We start from the raw sequence: 20,742 nt of genomic DNA, 5'->3' as shown, positions 1-20,742 counted from the left end.
TCCAGCCCCGCCCACAGGATATTCTTCCGGAATCCTGTGAGTGTTTTTGAACACATGTACAGGCGTACTGGAGACAGCAAAATAAATTATGCCAGTATAAACAATATGTAATAATAATGAAATGCTTATTATTAATTCATATTGCCAATATAAACAATATGTAATAATAATTAAATGTATATAATGAATTAAAAATAAATCGCTATTTTACAATTTATTAACAGCTACTAATTATGTGTATTTCTTCTAGTAGCACTGTAGGACATTAACAGTAGTTGTCCGGGATGGACGGGGTCCGGTGGGCGTTCCGCTGCGGTTCGTGGGTACCGACCCGATCCGAGTGGACTCTGGCGGCCCGGTGCATCCAGCCGGAGGAGAAAGAGCGAATCGGGCAGTTCGTGTTCGCCAAAGATGCGAAATCTGCCATGGTGGGTACAACTGACTAATAGATTAAAATTAGTCTTTTACAATTAACTATCAAGGGCCGGTTCCATAAACCACTTACACTAGTCTTAAAAGTAAGTCATCTAATTTTTGTCTTTAAGACTGGTCCGAACTTTTTAAAATCATATACATAAAATGGTAGATCGGTTCAATTTGAATTAGAAAAGTAAGACAGTTGACAGAATTGAAAGTTGGACAAATTAATGCTTAAGACACAGTCTTAACATAGTGGCTAAGTTTATGCAACTAGCACCAAATGCTAAAATAATATGTTAAAAAAATAATAACAGATAGATAGATAGATAGATAGATAGATAGATAGATAGATAGATAGATAGATAGATAGATAGATAGATAGATAGATAGATAGATAAATACTTTATTCATCCCCAGCAGGGGAAATTCAGGTGTCGAGTAGCATTCCATAAGAAACAGACACAGTAAGTGCAAGAATTAAAAACAGATAAAAATAAAAACAAAAACACATTCTGCCCAAGCAATAAATAAATAACGACAAATAATAAATAAATACATAAATTTAGTTAAGAGTTACTATCAATAGTAATAAAGAGCAAATCATCGGCATTCATTGTAAAGTCTTATAGCAGCCGGTACAAAAGATCTCCGGAATCGTTCAGTCCTACAGCACAGAGAGAGAAGCCGATCGCTACGTGTGCTCTTCTGAGCTACCAAAAAGTCATGTAAAGGATGACTGCTGTTGTTGAGGATGGCCTGTGTCATGCTCATCATTCTTCTCTCTGCCAAAACTCCCACAGAGTCCACGCCTCTCCCCAGGACCGACCCACATTTTTTGACCAGTTTATCTAGCCGTTTACTGTCTCTGACAGTCAGGCAGTTCCCCCAGCACACAACACTGAAGAATATAGCACTGGCAACAACAGACTGATAAAAAAGGTACAACATATCATTGCAGACATCGAATGATTTGAGTCTTCTGAGAAAGAAGAGTCTGCTCTGACCTTTCTTATATGCTACATTAGCATGAACGGACCAGTCAAGTTTGTTATCGAGATGGACACCCAGATATTTATAGGTGGGGACCACCTCGATGCTTTCTCCACCGATCAACACAGACGGATGATGAGTCTATGATGATAACAGATGTTATAATAATAAATAATCAATGCTATAACTTTATTTTGACCTAAATTTCATGCGTTAATATTTGTTTTTCATTTGCACTGTTGTTATTTTACGTTATTTACACAACGCCTACACTGATAACATTATGACTAATGAATAACACTGATCTCTTCATCACGGCTCCTGTTAGTGGGTGGGATATATTAGGCAGCAAGTGAACATTTTGTCCTCAAAGTTGATGTGTTAGAAGCAGGAGAAATGGGCAAGCGGAAGGATTTGAGCGAGTTTGTGAAGGCTAGACGACTGGGTCAGAGCATCTCCAAAACTGCAGCTCTTGTGGGCTGTTCCCGGTCTGCAGTGGTCAGTATCTATCAAAAGTGCTCCAAGGAAGGAACAGTGGAGAACCGGCCACAGGGTCATGGGCGGCCAAGGCTCAGTGATGCACGTGGGGAGCGAAGGCTGGCCCGTGTGGTCCGATCAAACAGACAAGCTACTGGAGCTCAAACTGCTCCAGAAGTTAATGCTGGTTCTGATAGAAAGGAGTCAGAATACACAGAGCAGCTCAGTGTGTTGCGTATGGGACGGCATAGCCGCTGACCAGTCAGGGTGCCCATGCTGACCCCTGACCCCGCCGAAAGCCCCAACAGTGGCACGTGAGCATCAGAACTGGACCACGGAGCAATAGAAGAAGGTGGCCTGGTCTGAGGAATCATGTTTTCTTTTACACCATGTGGATGGCTGTTTGCGTGGCTTACCTGAGGAACACATGGCCCCAGGATGCACTATGGGAAGAAGGCGAGCCGGCGGAGGCAGTTTGATGCTTTGGGCAATGTTCTGCTGGGAAACCTTGAGTCCTCCATCCATGTGGATGTTACTTTGACACGCTCCACCTACCTAAGCATTGTTGCAGACCATGTTCAGCCTTTCATGGAAACAGTATTTCCTGGTGGCTGTGGCTCTTCCAGGATACTATATACATACACATTTTAATGTTTGTGTGTGTGTGTGTGTGTGTGTGTGTGTATCAGGCTGGACGTCTACTGATCAGAAAGCTGGTTTGTGAGAAGATGGGTTTTTTATGGGACGGGTTTCGACTGGAAAGAACAGCGCGGGGGAAACCCTACCTGTCACGGCCTTCATCCGCCCCCAGCATCTCCCATTGGAGCTTTAACGTGTCCCATCAGGGCGATTATGCCGTGCTGGCAGCAGAACCGGGACGCCAGGTGGGCGTAGACCTGATGAAGACCAGCAGACCAGGTGAATCACACACAACACAGCATCTCAGTCAAGTCATTTTAATGACCTCACGAAACATCCACAGCAGATCACATCTAATCAGAGTCTGCTTTCAATAAAGAAAGGAATATACAGCCAACATTTCACAGTAGTCTCACACTTAGTCTACATTATTTTCCAATCCTATATGAGAGGCTCTGCATTTCCACCAGAGACCACTAGGTGTCGCCCTATGCCTGTGATTGGGAGAGAAGGCAGGTTTATTACATCATTTCTTGCTCTACTGTAAAATCTAAATGCATTAGCTCATAGAAATCATGTTTCCATGCAGAATATGATTATTAAAAAACTGATTTGTCTCAGTCTTTTGAAATAACACAAATGTTTTATGTACTATGTGATATACTATAACATCCATAACTCCACATATTTTGGATCTATATTACAAAAACAACTCATATGAGCTCATTAGCATATGAACAACAAGCACATTTGCATATCATAACTTATTTAGTATTATGCAGTATGGTAGTAAGTTAGACAATCGTAGAAGAGCTCGATTATATTTAAAGGTGGTAAAAACGGAGACGTTCATCAATGAGCCTCGGCCACCCATGACCGTTACCAGTTCACCGCTGTTCCTTCCGTGGACCGACAGAAATCTAACGGGGAGTTCAGAGGTGATCGGGTGTAGCGTTCAGGTGTTTGACATGTATGTTTATATGTGTATCAGGCAGTGGCTCCGTGCAGGAGTTTTTCCGCATCATGAACCGCCAGTTCACGGATCTGGAGTGGACGAACATCCGGACAGCCGGCTCGGACTGGGACCAACTGGACATGTTTTATAGACACTGGGTAACTATAGCATCTGCTGCTTCCTGCACCATCATCATCTCCAGGCAACGACGCCGCACACACTGTCACACACACACACAACTATAAGCATATCACAGCGGGAGAGAAATTGTACTGGATGAAACTGTTCCAATTCTGATCACTGTTTCCATGGCAATGTGATCTCATCACTTCAGCATGACTCAGTTGTGCCAGTCTGTGGTCTTTTGAGGACTCTTATACACACACACACACACACACACACACACACACAGGTATCAGTAGAATGTGCTGTAGGTGAGAATGTGGTCAATCACTGTTTGAAGTTCACACAAGCTTACCTAGCGATCCAAATCTAACTCTACTGTAAAACTTTAAGCAAATGTAGATTTGAAGCATTATTTTCCTCGTGAATTAATCATTTTACCTCCGAGGACGTCCACAGAATATTTTACAGCTGTTAAATGATTTCTAGTATTTTGTTTTTTGCTTGCAGATAGTTTTTGCTTTATATTTTCGAAATTTAGAAATAAATGTTTTAATAAAAGTAATTATTACACTGATTTTACCAAATGTAACATTTCTTTGGCCTGACTTGAAGCATTATGGCAATGTTTAATGTTTAAAAAAATAATATTAGTTAATTTTTATATTAATTATAATTGTACAATGTATACTCATTTTTAGAAGATATATAAATATATATGTGTGTGTGTGTGTGTGTGTGTGTGTGTGTGTGTGTGTGTGTGTGTGTGTGTGTGTGTGTGTGTGTGTGTGTGTGTGTGTGTGTGTGTGTGTGTGTGTGTTCAAATTCAAAATTGCTTTATTGGCATGACTGTAAATAATACAATATTTCCAAAGCTCGGAATATATGTACATAAAATAATAATATAAATATCAAAAATAAAAGAAGTTATTACAACATAACTTTATAATTTATTTATATATACATATATATATATATGTTCTAATTTGTTACACTTTATTTATTTATTTTTTATTTAATAAAGTTATGTTGTAATAACTTCTTTTATTTTTGATATTTATATTATTATTTTATGTACATATATTCCGAGCTTTGGAAATATTGTATTATTTACAGTCATGCCAATAAAGCAATTTTGAATTTGAACACACACACACACACACACGCACACACACACACACAAACACACACATTTATATATCTTTTAAAAATGACTTATATATATATATATATATATATATATATATATATATATATATATATATATATATATATATATATATATATATGATGTTGCATTATTAATTAATATAATTTGTGTTATTTTATGTATATTCTTTTTTTTAAACATTTTATTTTGTATAATGTTTTTCCTTGCATACTACATACTGGTGTTGCTTACTACAGCATTTTAGCATGCTGTATAAATACCATATAAGTACGGACTCTTTATTCACACTAAGTGCAAATCGCGTGCCTTGTTGGCTACTGCTATTCGCACTCATTCTGCCTAATAATTAGCCTGACAAGCCTGACCCACATCAGGATGTTTGGTCTGGAAACTCCCCATTGACGGCTCAATCTGAGGGGCGGATAAACGGCTGTCTTTCAAACTCTCTCTGCACGCGATAGGATAGCGCTACACCAACCAGAGCAACGAAGGTGAAGCAGAGCTCGCTGACAGATTAAACATTCGCCGTATCCGGTCGGCTAAACCCCGAACACATCTTCCCTTCTTAAGATTGACTTCAGTGCCGTTCTTTGTTCTTTTCTCAGAGAAAAGCTCAACTCCAAGTCTTCCAGAGTCGCGGTCAAAGCTGATTCGAAAGACCGCCGTTCGCCAGCTTCTGTGTTTACTAGAAGCACGCAAACGCAACTCTGCCGTCATTATTATGGCCCCGCCCGCCGACTCTATACACGATGTGATTGGCCCGGCAAGAGTTAGGCGAATACAGCTCAGAAGGGTATTGAGAGTTGCTAGACGACACTTGCGGGCAGATTAAATTTGCTGCCGCTAGGGTGCGTCTAGATTTCTAGGCTACCTAACAATGCCTGACTGTGCCAAACAAGATTAAAAATAAAACGCTATTCAACGTCCTCAGTGGCGTAATCAGGGAAGCATATGGCTAATGGATCATTGTTTTGTCGCGATCAACACAGGCTCGAATCCACCTTTTTCAGAGCTCGCTCTTCTCTCTTTTCTTCACAAATCACATCGGAAAGGCTTTTATTTTCAATAAAAAATTACAATATTCTAAATGTGGAAATAAAGTGCCTAACAAAATGAATAATGATAAAAGCATTGATTGGGTAGGGTTAGGGATTGTGTAAGGAGGGCTTTTAGTGTTCCTTTAAGACAGCATCCATTTAATAATTTAAATAAAAGTAATAATTCACACTCTGTTATTATTGCATCCTGTTAATGTACAACAATACTGAGGTGCAAACAGTATTTATCTGTCAAAATAAATGTAATTACTATTTATTACACAGAACTGCAACTTTATATGGTGTAAAAAGAATATATCACTATTTTCACTTAGTAAATTGAATCTACACTCTCACTTAGTGTAAATATCATCTATCGCTGAGAAAGGTTGATTTCACTGAGTCTAAATAGCAATTATCATAAATAAAATATGCTATTTTCACTGAGTGTTAATAAAATCTAGTTGCCATTTACACTTGCAAATAGCCGCTGCCTATAAAGTATTCCAAACGGATCATATCCTGATTACCTGTGATTGGTCCGTGTCTCTGTCCGTCAAGGCGCTGAAGGAGAGCTTCATCAAAGCGATTGGCACAGGGCTGGGCTTCGACCTGCAGAGGGTGGAGTTTCACATCTCGCCCAATCAGATGCGAGAGGGGCAAGTGTACCGCCAGACACGAATGCACCTGGATAATACAGAGGAGGAGGACTGGATATTTGAGGTGTGTGTTCACAATGAATTAGTCATTTAGCAAACATTTGAATTTTAAGCAGTTTACATGAGTCTGTCTGTGTGTGTTTGTGTGTTTATGTGCTTGTTTTGGTGACATATGAGGACACAAATGTGTATAATGTGATGGGTATGACACAGGTTTTACAGGAGAGGGTGAAATATGAGGACATTACCCATGTCCCCACTTTTCAAAAGGCTTATAAATCAGACAGGAGGAGTTTTTTTGTGAAAGTAAAAATGCAGAATGTTTCCTGTGATGGGTAGGTTTAGGGGCTGTGCGTGTGTGTAATGCAGTGTTTCTCAAACTTTTTCTGCCATTCCCCACTTTGGAGGTAGGGAAGGGCTCCGAGCCCCACCTGTCACCATCACCCCAACAAAATGGGGCACCCCAAAAATTATCTAGGCTTTAAGGTTTCCTGTTAACATTTATTTTTATTAACATCACATTTTAACCTTAAATGTGTCAAGTTAGTTTAATATTTTAGAGTTTTTTTAAGGCAACGTTATTTTAGAACTTTTCACCTTTATGTTTCCATGGCAACACGTCATGTTTATCGCGTGACTCACCACAACCGAAATAGCGCTGTATGACAGATTTATCGCTTTTAGTACGTTTTTTCTTTTTTATTCAAAATATTGACTTGCTTACCATTTTATCAACTATCTAATAATCAAATTGTTAATGTGTTTTGCCATTTAAAAACCTTTATAAATGATCTTATCTTGATTTTGGTCTATAATGTAAGATGGGCGCTGCAGCATTTGCTTTGAACAAATGCACTGTCAATCGGATTTACAGCACGTATATTCATCAGTTTCTCCTGGAGTAAGTATGTGACCGCTGAACTGGGAGAAGAATCGAGTAAACTTTATATAGTTACTTACACTATGTGTATCTGATATGAATAAATAATGTGGAATTCAAAGCAATTTTTTTTCCTACCTTTGTAGCACTTTGAGATTTTCTTTAAAATGTAATAAATAAAATGTATTATTATTTATTATTGTTATGTCAGCAAGTTATATTTGAATGGATTGTTATTGTTGCTTCCATAGACACCAGTGTGTATTCCACAAACTCTAAATGTATTATTTTACTAGTACTTATGTGTATTTAAATGCTACCTATTAAATTAAACCTAAAATAAACATTATGAGGTTGAAAACACTGCAAGATGTTGTCAAGAGCTGAGCGCGTCCGCATCTGGCTCAGCGCCAGCCAAAGCACGAAATCTGACAGAAACTGGCAATTATGTCACGTCACTAAACATTCTAAATCCCATATGTGGTACCGTACTCTCAGGGGCACAGAAATAAAAAAATCATGTGGGACCGCTCAAAAGGTTAATAGAGATGGGCAAAACATTTTTACAAATTTCCTCCCGTTTGTCGCGCCCCACTTGTCATGTCTCTATTCCCCACCAGTGGGGCGCGCCCCACACTTTGAGAAACGCTGGTGTAATGGGTGAGTTAAGGGGATAGAAAATACGGTTTAAAAACCATTATGCCTATGGAATGTCCCCATATTTCACAAAAACAAACGTGTGTGCGTGTGTGTGTTCTCATGGTCTATGCGTGAAGAAGCCTTGCAGTGCTGGTTGGTCTCTCTGTGGCGGTCAGAGCGTGTGAACGTGACACAGATCATAAGTGTCTTCTCGCTCCCTAGACTGAGCTCACGTACTTCATTCCTCTGGGCTTTTCATCCTGTATATACACACACTACGCATCAAAAGTTTGGAATAACAAAAAAACATTCCAAGTCTCTTCTGCTCACTAGGGCTGCATTTATTTGATAAAAAATGCGATAAAACAGTACACATTATAAACAGCTGTTCTCTATGTGAATATAGTAAAGTGTAATTTATTCCTGTGATCAAAGCTGAATTTTTCATCATTACTCCAGTCTTCAGAGTCACATGATCCTTCACTAATCATTCTAATGTGCTTGCACATTTAGCACTTATTTTACAGACTCAACATGAACTTTTCCCCTGTTTTTCAGGAGAGCTTATTGGACAAAGATCATCACGTCGCTGTGGCGCTGGGGAAACCAGATATCAGCACGTCTAACGTGAGTTTACCAATATTACACGACTTTAGAGCTCAACACAGTTCGTGATCGGTGCTTCTGTATGTTCTATAGGAGGATGGTGGGACCTTTGGTGAAGCTCCGCCCCTTTTGTTCACACAATTGAGTTTCAGTGATCTGGTGTCTAAAGCCACGCCCCTTACAGAGGAAGACTCCGCCTACTGGGAGAGATTTCAGAGCAAAAAGGAAGCGCCTTTAAGGCAAAGTGAACAACTGTGACGCTTGAGTGCAAATTTATGTAAATAAAATTCATGTTTATATATTTGTTGTTCTTTCGGGGTCATTACTGTTCTGAAAGATCTTTTGAGCTCTGCATCTTTTAAAAAAACAACAGACACCAACTTTATTATGTTGGCTTGCTTATTCATGCTAGTGACAAAGCATGCTAACAAAAAGTAAAACATGCTAAATCAATCACTGAATTGCTAATTCATGCTAACAAAATGTTGAAAAATTCTAGCAACATGTTAATTCATGCTAACAATGTGTTAAACATCCTAAATCGTGTACACGATTTATAAATCAAAGGAACGAAATAGTAAAATGGCTCACGATTTATAAATAGAGGGAACGAAATAGTAAAACGTGCTCACGATTTATAAATCAAGGGAACGAAATAGTAAAAAGTGCGAACGATTTATAAATCAAGGGAACGAAATAGTAAAAAGTGCTCACGATTTATAAATCAAGGGAACGAAATAGTAAAAAGTGCGAACGATTTATAAATCAAGGGAACGAAATAGTAAAAAGTGCGAACGAAATAGTAAAACCTGCTCACGATTTATAAATCAAGGGAACGAAATAGTAAAAAGTGCGAACGAAATAGTAAAACGTGCTCACGATTTATAAATCAAGGGAACGAAATAGTAAAACGTGCTCACGATTTATAAATCAAGGGAACGAAACAGTAAAATGGCTCACGATTTATAAATAGAGGGAACGAAATAGTAAAAAGTGCTCACGATTTATAAATCAAGGGAACGAAATAGTAAAAAGTGCGAACGAAATAGTAAAACCTGCTCACGATTTATAAATCAAGGGAACGAAATAGTAAAAAGTGCGAACGAAATAGTAAAACGTGCTCACGATTTATAAATCAAGGGAACGAAATAGTAAAACGTGCTCACGATTTATAAATCAAGGGAACGAAACAGTAAAATGGCTCACGATTTATAAATCAAGGGAACGAAATAGTAAAATGGCTCACGATTTATAAATAGAGGGAACGAAATAGTAAAACGTGCTCACGATTTATAAATCAAGGGAACGAAACAGTAAAATGGCTCACGATTTATAAATCAAGGGAACGAAATAGTAAAATGGCTCACGATTTATAAATAGAGGGAACGAAATAGTAAAACGTGCTCACGATTTATAAATCAAGGGAACGAAATAGTAAAAAGTGCGAACGAAATAGTAAAACCTGCTCATGATTTATAAATCAAGGGAACGAAATAGTAAAACGTGCTCACGATTTATAAATCGAGGGAACGAAATAGTAAATCGTGCGCTGCTTTTTTTTCTTGCATGTCATGTGCGGGGCTCCGTAGTATCGTGATATATTAGGCTAATTGTTATATCACAATGCTAGCTTACTTTGTTGTAAATGACAAAGCCTGAGAGTATCACTGCCAAATCCCCGTTATATTCAACTACAGACGTTGCATCCATTGATTTCGCCTTGTTTCTCACTGACACGACCTCAACTCGTACAGATCGGGGCAGAAAATCCCCAACTTCCCACTGGTTGTTTGTTGCCTGTTCAACTCGTAAATACAATCTTTACGATATGACTTGAACACACCATATTGATAATACTTGCTGATGTTTGTGCTGCTGTTCTCCCTCCAAAACGATGTCATTTCCTGGAGGCTGATGTCATCAAAGAACTGGCTTTAGTCAGTTAATGGGATAAAACTTGGTTGAAATTGTACTGCATAGTACGAATGACCCATTTATGTAAGAGATGAGATTATTCTCTCTCTCTCTCTCTCTCTCTCTCTCTCTCTCTCTCTCTCTCTCTCTCTCTCTCTCTCTCTCCCATCTGCCATCGTCTATTTTTATCTGCAGACATTCAGCAGGCCATTAGGACTGAGTGTTTGAAGGGTCCTGCTTTTTAACTAATCGCGGCTGTCCAGGCGCAGGTATGCATTTCCGCTACTGCTGTTTTTTGCTCGTGTGCTGTTATAACTGCGGGACTGTTTATCATTTGTGCTGTAAAGCCCCGCCCCTCACGCTGATTGACAGGAGCTGCAGCCACTCAGATCATGAGCTGCCAAGCCTGTCCAAACTCATACTTTTGCTTAAAACAGCAAAGTCAATTACAGCAAAGCAGAACAGGTCGATGATGAACTCATCAAAAAACGCAAATGGGATCTGTTTTAGATTAAACCCTGAAAACTGATGTACCGGTAATTATTTTTTTTTTTTTTCAAAGTAGGAGAGATAGAGAGTTTGAAAATGAGTTTCTATAATAACGCTTTATTTGTCAACATTATTTAACTACGCTGCTTAATATGTGAAGCATATCGGCAATGTTTAATGTTTAATCAATTATTACATTAATTAATTGTATTTTTAATTTAAATATACCAAGATGTTCTGAGAAACCGCTAAAACATAGACTGGGTAAACCCAGCCTGATCTGCCGGTGATTTGATTTCGCCCGGCAGCTCAGTCTGGAAACCTGTACATTAATTTCTACTGCTGCGGTTCCACTTTTGCGGGAACCAATCACAGACTGGCTTATCCAGCTGGCGCGCTATTGGCAGTTTTAAAACGATGACAGATAGAGAAGCGATGGGTCGTTGCCTGTTGATCACGCCTCTTGTGGTCTGATTGGTTGAAGGACTATCCAATTGCGTACAGAGTCATTTGAATAATGCTCGTTGATCACGCCTCTTGTGCAGTAGAAAATACAGAGCAGACTCCCCAGACCAATGTTCAATCTTAAATTGAGCTTGGTCTGGTGATAATGACTTAATGAAGTGATGCTAATTCATGTTAAGTACATGCTAAATCATGCTAACGTCATGTTAATTCATTTTAAAGTCCTCATAAAATCTAAATTGACCCTATTTACTTTGTTAGCACATATTAAAGATCTTAGGGTGACCAATTAATCCGTGCAAGTTAATACAAAGAAAAAAATTGTTTGTTGTGGTAATCTTTAATCAAAATCTGAAAAGTATCTTCCGGTCTGGAAACGGGATTCTTTCTCAGTGACGGCTTTGAAAATGCGTAACCTCTCCCCTCCAACCGCTAGTTTGCTATGAGCAAGAGATGGAGACGAGGAGCACTGAGGTAAAACCCAGCCCTCTGTTCAATATCCGTTTCACCTGGAAACACGTCACAACACTGAAGAAAACTCACGCGCTACTTCCGGTTCACTGGGATTTTATAAGCCTGTTAAACACGATAGCAAAAAGTTAATACATGTTAGCAGTGTTAAAAATGCAACATGCTAATTATTGCTTACAACCTTTTAAAACATGTTAACAAAACATGCTTATAGATACTAGCAATGTCAAAACATGTTAATTCATGTTAATGTTTTTCTTTCTCTTTCCACTGCAATCAATTTAAAGCTTATAAAACGTTCAAACTTTCATATACGGTTTCATTGTATGATTTAATAATAAAAACTAGCAACATTGTAAGTAAAGAGCTCAAACATGCAAGCAACATGCTAATTCGTGTTAAGAACATGGTAAATAATGCCAGCGCCATGTTAATTAATGTAAAAAGCCTGTTAAAACATGCTAGCAACATGTTCATTAATGCTAGTAAAGTGTAAAAACATGTTAACAAGATGTTAATTCATGTTAGTAACTTGTTAGACCATGGTAATTTGGTAAATAATGCTAGTGTGATTTTTTATATCAGACCATTATTGTGGATCTGACCTTTTTTTATTTATTTTTTTATTATTCTTATTCTTATTATTGTCTTTACATCTGTTTTTAACTATGCTTGTTTTAAATTTTTATTCGTTCATATGGTACTCTTTTTTCTCATGCATTTGTTACCACTGTTTTAATTATTTTCTATGTAAAGCACTTTGAATTGCCATTGGGTATGAAATGTGCTATACAAATAAACTTGCCTTGCCTTGCCTAGTGTCGTGATATTTCATGTTACAAGGCTGTTAAAACATGTTAATTCATGTAAAAAGTCTGTTAAAAATGCTAGGAACATGCTAATTAATGTCAGCAACATGCTCATTAATGCTAGTAAAGTGTTAAAACATGTTAGCAACATGCTAATTCATGTTAGTAACTTGTTAGACCATGGTAATTTGGTAAATAATGCTAGTGTCGTGATAATTCATGTTACAAGGCTGTTAAAACATGTTAATTCATGTAAAAAGTCTGTTAAAACATGCTAGCAACATGTTCATTAATGCTAGTAAAGTGTTAAAACATGTTAACAACATGCTAATTCATGTTAGTAACTTGTTAGACCATGGTAATTTGGTAAATAATGCTAGTGTCGTGAAAATTAAAAATGCTAGGAACATGCTAATTAATGTCAGCAACATGCTAATTTATGCTCGAAAGTGCTAAAACATATTAGCAAACATGCTAATTCATGTTGGTAACGTGTTAACAAAATGCTTATACATACTAGCAATGTCAAAATGTGTAAATTCATGTTAGCGATGTCTTTCTCTTTCCACTTGTAAATGTAAAGCTTATGAAACTTTCAAATGTATTTGTCAAGCCAACATCAAAGTTTATATATAATAATAAAAACTAAGAGATTTATATAAGCCAAGGAATATGCTGATTTCACCACAGTCACCTGTGTTTTTGGCTTGATATGAAACATATTGGCGATGTTAAATGCTAGATAGAATATTGTTTGACTGTAAGCTAAATACAGTGCATAAATATTGGTTAATTTACATCTTCAAACATTGGTCATCCAGTCAGATTTTGATGCTATGACTATCGGTTTCAGCATAATACAGTCCAATACAATGCAGAAACATGTTTGTGTGCATTGGGCTTTTTTATTCTCTTGAAGTCTATATATCTAATTATGTAGCCTACTGAGATCTAATATATATATTCTCCTGAAAGCATCAGCCAAACGCTTCCTAAATCACACGCTCATAAACGGGAGAGCGAGTGAGAGCTGCATTAAAGAGAACAGCTCTCCTCCTCCGAGTGTTGAGTAAATCAGCGCTGAATGAGTGAGATGCATCAGTGTGTCTGTTTTCTGTCTGTCTGACGGAAAGTATTTCCAAAGGTTAGAGGTTAAAACAACAGTATCACTGTCCCATGAGAATGGGACTCTAAAGCGGGTTTGTTCTCCTCAGAAGGTCACGAGACAAAGAGCAACTACAGTCTGTGATTTATTTGTTCATTTTACCAGTGAATGTGTTCTGAACGAATGTCAGATTTTTGTTTGGTTTCTGTCGTTGTGGACTCAGGTGCTCTGCCATGACACACACTCACACACACAGCTTAACTGGGTCACTGCCCAAACTCTTCTCCCGGACGACTTCTACCCATCCGCCAGCTTCCTGATTTACTGTGTTAATCACTATCACTGTGATTCTCTCCTGCAGTCGTGATGGAGGCCCTGCGGGAGCCAAACTGGAGCTCAGACTTGCACTGGCCAAAGAAACAACCCCGTGAAAGCAGATAAGGCACAGATGGTTAGAGGAGAAAAGAGAATACAATCACATTAGACAGACAGATAGACAGATAGATAGATAGATAGATAGATAGATAGATAGATAGATAGATAGATAGATAGATAGATAGATAGATAGATAGATAGATAGATAGATAGATAGATAGATAGATAGATAGATAGATATAGATAGATAGATTTAGGGGAATGGTCTTTCTGCACAGGTGACTAACAGACAGCAGACAAACGGTTAATAGTGACAGCAGCAGCAATCCACCTGTCACAAAGTGACCACGCCCTTAATTATGCAGAACTTTAAGGCTTAAAATAACTTAAATGACTTATAAAAATATAATTTACCCACCTCACAGTTTCACAGTCATGAAAACGTGTTTGTAAATGTGTTTTTCTCCTGTAAAGTTGGGCATTTTAACATGGGGCTCAGTGAGATTCTGCTGCCTTCTGGAGCCTGCCTCTAGTGGCCAGTCGATAAATTTCAGTTTAAATCACTTCCGTATTGGCTTCAAGAGACACGGAAAGGTTGCCGCTTGATTGTCAGACTGAAGCGTGATTGGTCGCTCCAGAGAACACGTCTCACTGCTCTAGAGTCCAGTGGCGGCTGCTTTACTCCACTGCATCCCATGCTTTGCATTGCTCTTGGTGATGTAAGGCTTGGATGAGCTGCTCGGTCATGGAAACCCATTCCATGAAGCTCTCTACACACTGATCTTGAGCTCATCTGAAGGACACAGAAGTTTGGAGGTCTGGAGCTATGGACTCTGCAGAAAGTTGGTGACTTCTGCGCACTGTGACCCTCAGCATGCACTGACCCCGCTCTGTGATTTTACGTGGCCTATCACTTCCTGGCTGAGTTGCTGTTGTTCCCAATCGCTTCCACTTTGTTCTAATCCTGTAACAGTTGAGCGTGGAATATTTAGCAGTGAGGAACAACACAGGTGGCAGACAGACAGACAGACAGACAGACAGACAGACAGACAGACAGACAGACAGACAGACAGATAGATATAGATAGATAGATAGATAGATAGATAGATAGATAGATAGATAGATAGATAGATAGATAGATAGATAGATAGATAGATAGATAGATAAGCCTGTAAAGCTGAATTCCTTTGCATTAACTATTGTGTTTCATCAATCTGGTGTGTGTGAGCTGATTTTCTCACCCATCCTCCTCCATGACACACTCTCTACCCCGTTACCATGGTAACCATCCCAGCACAGCCAACTTTGCCATGGCAACAAGAACACGTGTGATACAGGCAGTCATCTGAGTTAATCTAATCAACATCACTGTCTGAGGGGAGAGAGAGAGAGAGAGAGAGAGAGAGAGAGAGAGAGAGAGAGAGAGAGAGAAAGAGAAAGAGAGAGAGAGAGAGAGAGAGAGAGAGAGAGAGAGAGAGAGAGAGAGAGAGAGAGAGAGATTCTCTATCAGAGAATTAGCATAGTAAATCGGACTGATTGATCTCATATCTAAAAAAAAACATCATTAATTTACTTTTAGCTAACAATTTCCACCTGCTCAGATGTGTGGCATTACAAACTCTATTCTATTCTAATCTATTCTATGATTTCAAAAATGTTGTGGCAGCTTTGATCTCACATCCTTTTCCACAATGGTATTGAATGTTATTTCCAGCGTTTCTGTTTTCCCTCTATCGCCGCATGATGGGGTCAGAAAGGATTTCAGAATTCAGTGGGAGACCCCACATGCAAATGTGGTGCAACATGACCAATAAAAGAGCGGATAGAAAATTTCAGTGACATCACATCAACAGAAGACTGGTAATGACGTCATATGATAATGCATAATATGCAGTGTGTGTGTGTACTAAAAATAACATTTCAGACTGGATCTGTCTCTTGGTGCTGGTTATTTTTTCCGTGTGTTTTACCTGTTTGTGAACAGGATCCCTGTTACCATGGTGACAGTCGTGCCTTTTTTTAAAGTGTCACAATGAAACCAGTGTGTCGCCTCCCTGCAGAGTAAATCCCACAACATCACAATGTGCAGCGTCACCGTAGCGATGAATAACGCCACCATGGTAACAAAGAATATTGTAGGCTGAAGCTGGTTGACCCACATTCACGTACTTAAATTCATATACCTAATATAAGAGTGAAAGGAGAGTAAATTAAAGGTTTATTCCGAGAAAGAATAAAATTATGTAATTATGCATTTAAGTTTATTTTAAATCAGCACTGATATATATATATATATATATATATATATATATATATATATATATATATATATATATATATATATATATATATATACACACACACACACACACACAGACACACACACACACACACACACACACACACACACACACACACGCACACACACACACAGGCACCTAAAGGATTATTAGGAACACCATACTAATACTGTGTTTGACCCCCTTTCTCCTTCAGAACTGCCTTAATTCTACGTGGCATTGATTCAACAAGGTGCTGAAAGCATTCTTTAGAAATGTTGGCCCATATTGATAGGAGAGCATCTTGCAGTTGATGGAGATTTGTGGGATACACATCCAGGGCACGAAGCTCCCGTTCCACCACATCCCAAAGATGCTCTATTGGGTTCAGATCTGGTGACTGTGGGGGCCATTTTATTTCAGTGAACTCATTGTCATGTTCAAGAAACCAATTTGAAATGTTTCGAGCTTTGTGACATGGTGCATTATCCTGCTGGAAGTAGCCATCAGGATGGGTACATGGTGGTCATAAAGGGATGGACATGGTCAGAAACAATGCTCAGGTAGGCCGTGGCATTTAAACGATGCCCAATTGGCACTAAGGGGCCTAAAGTGTGCCAAGAAAACATCCCCCACACCATTACACCACCACCACCAGCCTGCACAGTGGTAACAAGGCATGATGGATCCATGTTCTCATTCTGTTTACACCAAATTCTTCAATTTTCCAAAGAATATCATCAATATCATTTTATTTTCAAAATATTGCAAATCGCGTTCTAATCGCAATACAAATGCCTTACAGCGGGGGCAAATGCGATCAGAGCTTGATGTTTTCTGTTCGACCAACAATCCGAGATGTTTCAGTCGGTCTGAGATGCTATTAGGGTTTCCAAATTTAGCAAAAATGTTGATGGAGTGGCGGTGGACACTATTATCAGCTATTTTCATATTTCTTTTACAACAAAGGCAAAAGTCGTCAGAAGCCATTGCAAAATTCTTCCCTGAAATCACAAAAAGAGAATTGCTGTCAGTCAGAGTCTCAGACGTTCTGCATACATCATCTCATTCATTGCTCTGATTGGTTTTAGGTCTATCCAATTGCACCAAGAGGCATTTGAGCGACGTCTGTTGGTGGCGTACGCCCCTTTGGAAATGATTTTTCTATGAAGCTTTGCCCGACCATAACTCAGTTACTACTGAGAATGGACTGGTTTCAACCAGGCTATGTTCATACCCAAGCGATGCGCCGAGTGAACGTGCTCCTGACGCACAAGCTGGTCCTGTGCCACTTCTGACACTCACACTTGTCACACAGAAGAAGAAGAGAGACTGTATTTATGTGCTTGCCAAAAGCATTCACACACTTTTTGCTAACTGGCAAGCAGCATTAGCAGCTCATCTTCTTTATCTACTTCCTCTTCGTCATATCAATGTGTGCTCAGCAAGACCGTTTTGTGCTTGAACGCCACTAATTATTTGCCGTTTGTTTAGTCATGAGGCGTTAAACGACGGCGATAAACGCACATGAAATTAGTCCTGTGTGAACAAGCCTTTACACACTAAAGTTACAAAAGTGAAATCCTAATCAGCCACAAACATGATAGCAAGGTGATAAAAAAATGCTAACAACATGCCAATTCATGCTAGCCATGTACAGTCTTGTTCAAAATAATAGCAGTACAATGTGACTAACCAGAATAATCAAGGTTTTTAGTATATTTTTTATTGCTACGTGGCAAACAAGTTACCAGTAGGTTCAGTAGATTCTCAGAAAACAAATGAGACCCAGCATTCATGATATGCACGCTCTTAAGGCTGTGCAATTGGGCAATTAGTTGAATTCGATGAAAGGGGTGTGTTCAAAAAAATAGCAGTGTGGCATTCAATCACGGAGGTCATCAATTTTGTGAAGAAACAGGTGTGAATCAGGTGGCCCCTATTTAAGGATGAAGCCAACACTTGTTGAACATGCATTTGAAAGCTGAGGAAAATGGGTCGTTCAAGACATTGTTCAGAAGAACAGCGTACTTTGATTAAAAAGTTGATTAGAGAGGAGAAAACCTATAAAGAGGTGCAAAAAATGATAGGCTGTTCAGCTAAAATGATCTCCAATGCCTTAAAATGGAGAGCAAAACCAGAGAGACGTGGAAGAAAACGGAAGACAACCATCCAAATGGATAGAAGAATAACCAGAATGGCAAAGGCTCAGCCAATGATCACCTCCAGGATGATCAAAGACAGTCTGGAGTTACCTGTAAGTACTGTGACAGTTAGAAGACGTCTGTGTGAAGCTAATCTATTTTCAAGAATCCCCCCGCAAAGTCCCTCTGTTAAAAAAAAGGCATGTTCAGAAGAGGTTACAATTTGCCAAAGAACACATCAACTGGCCTAAAGAGAAATGGAGGAACATTTTGTGGACTGATGAGAGTAAAATTGTTCTTTTTGGGTCCAAGGGCCACAGGCAGTTTGTGAGACGACCCCCAAACTCTGAATTCAAGCCACAGTACACAGTGAAGACAGTGAAGCATGGAGGTGCAAGCATCATGATATGGGCATGTTTCTCCTACTATGGTGTTGGGCCTATTTATCGCATACCAGGGATCATGGATCAGTTTTCATATGTTAAAATACTTGAAGAGGTCATGTTGCCCTATGCTGAAGAGGACATGCCCTTGAAACGGTTGTTTCAACAAGACAATGACCCAAAACACACTAGTAAACGGGCAAAGTCTTGGTTCCAAACCAACAAAATTAATGTTATGGAGTGGCCAGCCCAGTCTCCAGACCTTAATCCAATTGAGAACTTGTGGGGTGATATCAAAAATGCTGTTTCTGAAGCAAAACCAAGAAATGTGAATGAATTGTGGAATGTTGTTAAAGAATCATGGAGTGGAATAACAGCTGAGAGGTGCCACAAGTTGGTTGACTCCATGCCACACAGATGTCAAGCAGTTTTAAAAAACTGTGGTCATACAACTAAATATTAGTTTAGTGATTCACAGGATTGCTAAATCCCAGAAGAAAAAAATGTTTGTACAAAATAGTTTTGAGTTTGTACAGTCAAAGGTAGACACTGCTATTTTTTTGAACACACCCCTTTCAACTAATTGCCCAATTGCACAGCCTTAAGAGCGTTCATATCATGAATGCTGGGTCTCATTTGTTTTCTGAGAATCTACTGAACCTACTGGTAACTTGTTTGCCACGTAGCAATAAAAAATATACTAAAAAACTTGATTATTCTGGTTAGTCACATTGTACTGCTATTATTTTGAACAATACTGTACTAAAACATGCTAATTGCTAATTCATTCTTTCTTTCTTTCCACTTTACTGAATTTAAAGCTTACAAAACTTTTAAACTTTCATATGGCTTTGTCATTTGTCTCAACAAACTTCTTTTCTAGTTCTAAATCCGAACACTATTAAGGTCGGATGCGAATCTGGACGCAGCATAAAACAACTCAGTGCACTTAAAGGGGGGGTGAAATGCTGTTTCATGCATACTGATCTTTTTACACTGTTAAAGACTTGGAATCCCATACTAAACATGGACAAAGTTTCAAAAGTTAAGGTGGACGTTTGATGGGAGCATTTCTTTGTCAAAAATACTCCTTCCGGTTAGTCATAAGTTTCGGCAAGTTTTTTTCGATCATGGGTCGGCTTGACGTTAATAGGTCGGAATTTCCTTGTATGGGCCGTACGGACAATTCTACCGGAAGAGCGTGAGAGAGAGAGAGGGAGAGAGCGAAAGTAACAGGCTACGCCCATCAAAGCGCTGGCTCGTCTGCTGCGCTGCACAGGTGATGTGCACATAACAATGTCACCAAAAAAGTGCGTTTTTGGTTGCCGGACCAAGACAGTCCTGCACAGATTCCCCAAAACCCCGCGTTAAGGCAACAGTGGATGGAATTTGCTTTTCCGGATCAGCAACTGAGATGCGCAAAGGTTTATGTCCGTTCACTGCATTTCGGTGCCGACTGTTTCATAAACAAGGCCCAGTTCGACGCCGGATTTTCCGATCGCCTAATGCTGAAGGATGGAGCAGTCCCAATGATAAAGGTCCCAACAGTAGAACCGCAGGCGGTGAGTGAGACTGATTCAAATGTCTGTGTTTTTGCCAATGCTCATCAAGTAGCCCAAACATGATCACGTATAGTTAATTGATCAATGGAGCATGCGATGTGTAGTGCGTGTACATTTGTTTAGCTGGCCACTATATGTGTAACTTTATGT

The 20,742-nt window shown here is 39.0% G+C and overlaps 1 protein-coding gene across 6 annotated transcripts; it reads left to right on the top strand.

Annotated features, from left to right (window-relative positions):
- Nucleotides 1-5: 5 nt before the first annotated feature.
- Nucleotides 6-8,895, top strand: aasdhppt (aminoadipate-semialdehyde dehydrogenase-phosphopantetheinyl transferase). Of its 6 annotated transcripts, none has more exons than XM_067451352.1 (7): nt 6-36; nt 251-428; nt 2,577-2,805; nt 3,518-3,639; nt 6,374-6,535; nt 8,549-8,617; nt 8,690-8,895. In XM_067451352.1, exons 2-7 carry the CDS (start codon nt 285-287, stop codon nt 8,852-8,854), a joined length of 891 nt encoding a protein of 296 aa, XP_067307453.1. In that variant the 5' UTR covers nt 6-36; nt 251-284; the 3' UTR covers nt 8,855-8,895. The 6 variants fall into 6 exon arrangements, with proteins under 6 accessions (XP_067307453.1, XP_067307454.1, XP_067307448.1 ...); XM_067451353.1 differs by having other exon boundaries at nt 27-36; nt 254-428; XM_067451347.1 differs by having other exon boundaries at nt 27-107.
- Nucleotides 8,896-20,742: the final 11,847 nt, after the last annotated feature.

This window comes from Pseudorasbora parva, chromosome 8, assembly GCF_024679245.1.
Source record: "Pseudorasbora parva isolate DD20220531a chromosome 8, ASM2467924v1, whole genome shotgun sequence".
Lineage (NCBI taxonomy): Eukaryota > Metazoa > Chordata > Actinopteri > Cypriniformes > Gobionidae > Pseudorasbora > Pseudorasbora parva.
This window is presented reverse-complemented; position numbering and strand designations above follow the sequence as displayed.